The 5,113-nt window shown below is 65.0% G+C and overlaps 3 protein-coding genes across 3 annotated transcripts; 1 reads left to right on the top strand and 2 right to left on the bottom strand.

Annotated features, from left to right (window-relative positions):
* Positions 1–13: 13 nt before the first annotated feature.
* MNEG_13822 (40S ribosomal protein S5) lies at positions 14–1,530 on the bottom strand (the record flags this gene model as incomplete). Its single annotated transcript, XM_014037708.1, has 6 exons — positions 14–112; positions 356–488; positions 704–942; positions 1,010–1,064; positions 1,253–1,377; positions 1,462–1,530. The coding sequence occupies 6 exons, from the start codon at positions 1,528–1,530 to the stop codon at positions 14–16; spliced, it is 720 nt and encodes a 239-aa protein (XP_013893162.1).
* A 1,596-nt stretch (positions 1,531–3,126) lies between these two features.
* Positions 3,127–3,579, top strand: MNEG_13821 (hypothetical protein; the record flags this gene model as incomplete). Its single annotated transcript, XM_014037707.1, has 1 exon — positions 3,127–3,579. One exon carries the CDS (start codon positions 3,127–3,129, stop codon positions 3,577–3,579), a length of 453 nt encoding a protein of 150 aa, XP_013893161.1.
* A 1,262-nt stretch (positions 3,580–4,841) lies between these two features.
* MNEG_13820 (hypothetical protein) lies at positions 4,842–5,091 on the bottom strand (the record flags this gene model as incomplete). Its single annotated transcript, XM_014037706.1, has 1 exon — positions 4,842–5,091. A coding segment is annotated over one exon (250 nt), but the record flags the coding sequence as incomplete, so codon positions are not given.
* Between the last annotated feature and the right edge of the window lie 22 nt (positions 5,092–5,113).

Below are 5,113 nucleotides of genomic sequence, written 5' to 3'. Positions count from 1 at the left end.
CCCCAACCCCCCCTTAGCCCCACCTGTTGATGATGGCGTCCACCAGCACCTGGATGGGGTTCTGGTCCGACAGCAGGTGGATGATGTCAAACGCGTGGCTGACGATGCGCACCTGACGAGCGTCGCAATGAGGGGAACGCGGCGTTGCAGGTTGACATGCGTGCGCCGAGGGCGGGCAAGGCGGCGCGTCGGCAGATGGTGGGTGCCTGCCGTGGAGGTTGAGGTGGGCCGCTCGGCTCGCCAGCTGTGCCGGGTGGCTGCTGCGGCTGCGGGGCGTGCGGCTGTGCCTTCGGAGGCACAGGCAGCGAAGCTGCCCCGCGGCAGGACGTAGGTCCTGCCGCAGTGGCCGACGAACTCGCTGCCCCGCTGCCTGCAGCTTCCACTCGCGGCCGCCAGCCACGGCCTCGTGACTGTCCCCTGATAACACAGCGCACTGGCGGCGCCGCGGCGCCTTGTCACGGCACCTGGCCATGTGCGCCAGCACCGCACTGGGGAGCGACGCGCCCCGCTGAGTTGAGATGGGCTTCCGAACAAGCCAGCCCTCCACGGCCTGTGTGCTATTTCTCCGCCACGACTGCTGCTCGCATCCCGCCTTGCTAATGACCCGCAGCGGCGCCAGCAGCGCTGGCTTCCACCGCAACTGCACAGTTCTCCTGGCGCCAGCGATCCCCGCGCCCAGCGAAGCCAGGTACCGCAGGCGGACCATGCGCGGTCCAGCGCAGCCTCTGCCAAGCGCCACGCCGCCCGGGCGCCATGCGGCAGCAGCCCAACAGCAGTCCTGGCCCATCCTCGCTGCCTCCGCCTCCCAGTTCCAAAGTGGTGGTCGCAGAGACGCTGCTGCTGATGCTGTCGCAGCTGATGCGGCCACCAGGACGGCTGCTGCTGCCATACCACCTCGCGTCTCAACTCCTTTGGAAGCTCGCGCAGCTGCTGCGCAGCTGACTGGTTCCCGCGTGGCGCAACGCTCACTCGCGATTCGCAATTGTCCAGCACCCACACCCGCACGCACCGCCATGAGCTTCTTGCCGTTGTTGCGACCGTGCATCATGATGGAGTTGGTCAGCCTGCGTCACAGGTTGTGTGATGGCGAAGCTTTATCCAGCAGCATTGCGTTGGGCGGCGATGCGTAAAGCGGCAGGCGCCGTTGCGCGGGAACAGATCTACGTGTGCTTGGCGTGGCAACGCGGCTGCGCAGAGCTGAGAACTCCGATTGTATGCACATTAACAACTTGAAAGGGCATGCTGCCCGCACCTCTCAACGATCGGGCACAGGGCCTTGCGGAAGCGCCGCTTCTGGTAGCGGCCGGCCGTGTGAGGCACATAGACCGCAAACTTGGGCTTCACGGCGATGTAGTCCTCCAAGGAGATGTCCGTGACCTACGCGGGGTGCCAGCAGAAACTCGGCCTCCGCTCCCCACTGCTGGCTGCTGCCTTGACAAGCACCTCCCAGCCCCCACGCACCTCGACCTCCTCAAAGCTCCACTTGCCGAACAGCTTAACCTCCACAGCATCGCTGCTTGTGGTCGCCATCCTGCAAGCACAGCACGACCGGGTGAGCTCGGCGCGGTGCCAAGCTTCAACTGGCAGCTATATAAGTGGCCGCGACGCACTTGTATGGAGGCTCTGCGCCGGCGAAAGAGGGCGCTATAAGCTGCTACGTGCGGACAAGTGCAGCGTTTGCCACTGGCAGCACAGCAGGCTCTGCAATGCGCCAGCGCTGCACATGCTGATGGTGGGTACAGGACGGGTTGTCACGTTTCGCGGTGGGGCGATCAAAGCTGCAAACTGCAGACTTGCCGACCATGCTAGCACTTTTGCACACACCAGTGACGAGTCCTAACCCACAGCACCTGTCGAGCGTTCCGGTTGGTTTGAATCGGCTGTGGGGTACGGCAATCCGCAGAGGGCCGGGAAAAGCTCAGCTGTTTGTCCCGCAGTCACGCTGTGCTCGCCATGTCAGGGTGATGACAAGAAAGCCCAACCTCTGCCCATGGTCCACTTGAGCCCAATCATTGGTGAGCAGAGGGTCAGAATCCTTTGCGATAGCGGATGATAACCATGCTGTGCAAAGTAAGGCCTCATGGCATAGGTTGCGTATCATGACAGCCTTTATTGATGCTTGTCACAAACTCTGGCCTTACAGTGGGGTAAGCGTGAGCGAGGTCCGCATCGGCATCATATCCAGGCCGCCTGCGGCTCACAAGCCTGAGCAGCGTGCAGACATACAGACATCACAATGTCCTAAAGATCATTTCTGAGCGTGAGATATCCTGCTGATGGCCTCGGGGCTGGGATGAGAACTCGCGCCGTGCGGGAAAGCGAGTAGGCAGATGACCTCGCGCTCGGAGCTGCCTTGAAGAGGTCGACCCGGTGCGGGGTATGTGATAAAAAAGGTGATGCAAGCATATTACTATGTGAAACTCGATATCTGATGCTTCTCAGGAAGCAGCAGTGCGAGATTCATGCGCTGCTGCGTTCTCCGTTTTTTGCCCGGAGGCACTGTTTTCGAAGAGAAGGAAGCCAGAAATAGAGCATAGATGCTTTTGATATGGTCATGAAGATGGTGACGGTGCACTCGACATCGCCGACCCCTCGCGGGAGCAGCTTTTCGACGCCGCATGCTGCACGCGTGCACAGTCGCTGCCTTTCAGCGCCGCAGCCGGCCCCTGCCGCTGCTGCGGCGCGTACAGTGGCATGCAGCAACGACCAGCGAGGCGCGCCCGTGGCGGCAGCCGCGTCCTGCCGCTGGCCCTGCTGCAATGCTGACGAGGCACCGGCCCCATGCTTCTCAGGGCCAGATGCGCCGCTTGGTGAGGCGCCTCATGCAATTTTGGAAAACAGGACTGATACCAAATTCTGTATACATAGTACCATTGCACCTTGAGCCGCCTGCAAGCGCAGCCTTCAGTTTGAGAAGGGCGGCTGCTACAACAGCCTAAGCCCTTCAGTAACTCAACCCCCCAGAACCATTGCAGAGTGACGGCCTCGCAGCTGGCCTGCAACTGAAGCTTGGCTGCTGCACCACAATCATCGTGGCACTGCTTCCGTTATTGCAGCTGCACACACCTTGCCTCTACCCTACTCTGCTACTCAGATTCAGGGCATGCGCTGGGGCAGACGGGCCGCATGGAGGGCTGCAGCGGCCATGCGGTGGAGCTGGCGGTGTTGACCAGCTTTGACCATGCCGCCGACTGCGCTGTCGCCGTCTACCTTGCCAGCACAGCAAATGAAGAGCAGCGGCTGTCAGAAGAGCCAGGGCAGGCGTGTAATGCTGTCACGTTTGCCCCCGCGGCGGCGGGCGTGGTGCCGCCAGCGCGTCGCATCGGCAAAGCGTGGACGAGGACGCGCCAGGGCAGCAGCGGCGGCAGCAGCGTGGCCGCCGCGGACAGCGACGGCAGCGACGACGCGTCAGAGGGCAGCAGCGAGAGCGAGGATGACAGCGGGGGGGCCGCCTCGGGATTGCCGATGGCTGCGAAGTCGGGCGCGGCGGCGGCTGCTGCGGGCGGCGCGGTGCCCGCGGGTCGGGCGCCCCGCCACAGGCGGCCGGTTACGCCCCAGGCAGGTGCTGCTTTGAGCTGACACAAGTGCGGGCACGGCCAGAGCGGCGAGCTGGCGGGGGGCGATGAGGGCAGGCGGGATGCCGGCCACCGCGGCTGTGGCCCCGTTGCGGCGGCTGCCATGGGTGCCAGGCTCGCCTGACCCCACTTTTTGTGGGGCGCAGCGCGGAGAGGTTTTTGGGTCATGACAGGAAGTCTCGTACCAAATGCTCCAACGGGGCCTCGGTTTGTACCTTGAGTTGTCTGCACAGCGTGGGCACAGGAGCACGCCGCCAGCTCAGCGAGCTGACGCGTCGCTGCCTTGCGGCCTTTAGGCTGGCTCGGGTGTCAGAGCCCTGCGCATGGCAGGCAAAGGGTGTGGGGTTTAGGCAGGCGCCACGTTCTTGTGTTGACTCACACGATTTTGAGGCGGCGCCAGGTACCTTGGGTGAATGACTGACTTGCGTTTTGTTGTATTGCGCCGGTGCACTTTGTCATGTGCTGTTTGTGACAAAATTCCGCGTGCCGTGCGACGCAGGGCTGGGAGAGGGGTTGGGACGCTGACGAGGCGGGTTTCGTTTAGTCCCTGCTTGTGTTTACCAGTGGGGTTTTAGTACACGTGTGAAAAGTTCTGAGGCCTGCGTCCGATCGACAGCCGGCACGCGCCGGCGCGCGCCGCCGCCCAAAGCGACCACCGGGGAAATGGGGCCGCAAGGGCTGCACCGCGGGGGGGCTAGGCGCGTGCCAGCCCAGGGGCGAGCAGGGCAAGCCACTGCCGCCAAGCCGGCCGGCCAGAACCGTAAAACAAGAGCGGCCAGGGTTGCGGAGGCCGTCATAAGGGGCCGCCGAGCGGCGCGCGGGGGGCGCAGCGGCCCGACGAACAAAGCAATGCATGGGGGTCGGGCTACGAAATCACCGGCTGCCTCAGCGCCGCCTCGCGCTCAGAGGGGTTGCATGTGCGCACGCAGGGCGTGGCGCCGCCGAGGCGCGTGAGCGGAGCAATTGTGGGCCGCGGGCAAGAGTGCGAAAGCGGCGCGAGCGGCGGAAAAAATCAAAGCGACGCGGCTGAAGAAAAACAGACCCCCTCATATCCCCGATTACCAATCATCCCCACAAGGGACCTGTGACCGGCGCGCGGCGGCCACCCTGGACAGACGTGCGACCAGCGGCGGCGAGCGGCGCGCGCGGCAGGCCCGCGCCGCCTCGTTGCGGCGCGCAACACGCGCCTGCAGGCGCGTACGCGCGCGCGCTCGGCAACCACACAGCTGCGGCTCCGGCGTCCCTGCAGCCCGCGCCACGGCGGCCTCATGCACCCCCGTCCTTTTTGGGGAAGCCCCCGCCCGCGCCGAGCGCCGCCGCGATCTGCTCCGCCGCCGACGCGCCGGGCGCGGGCGCGGCGCCGCCGCCGCTGGCGCCGCCGCCGCCAGCACCAGTGTTGCCCGTCGCGTAAATCTCGCGAGCGACCTCGTCGCCAAAAAGGGACTGCAGCACCTGGTGGACGTCGTCGTTCGACAGCTGCCCGCCAGCTCCCGCGGTCGCTGAGGTGGCACCGCCGCTGCCGCCGCCGCCGCGCGCCG

This window comes from Monoraphidium neglectum (assembly GCF_000611645.1).
Source record: "Monoraphidium neglectum strain SAG 48.87 unplaced genomic scaffold scaffold04069, whole genome shotgun sequence".
Taxonomy (NCBI): Eukaryota; Viridiplantae; Chlorophyta; class Chlorophyceae; order Sphaeropleales; family Selenastraceae; genus Monoraphidium; species Monoraphidium neglectum.
This window is presented reverse-complemented; position numbering and strand designations above follow the sequence as displayed.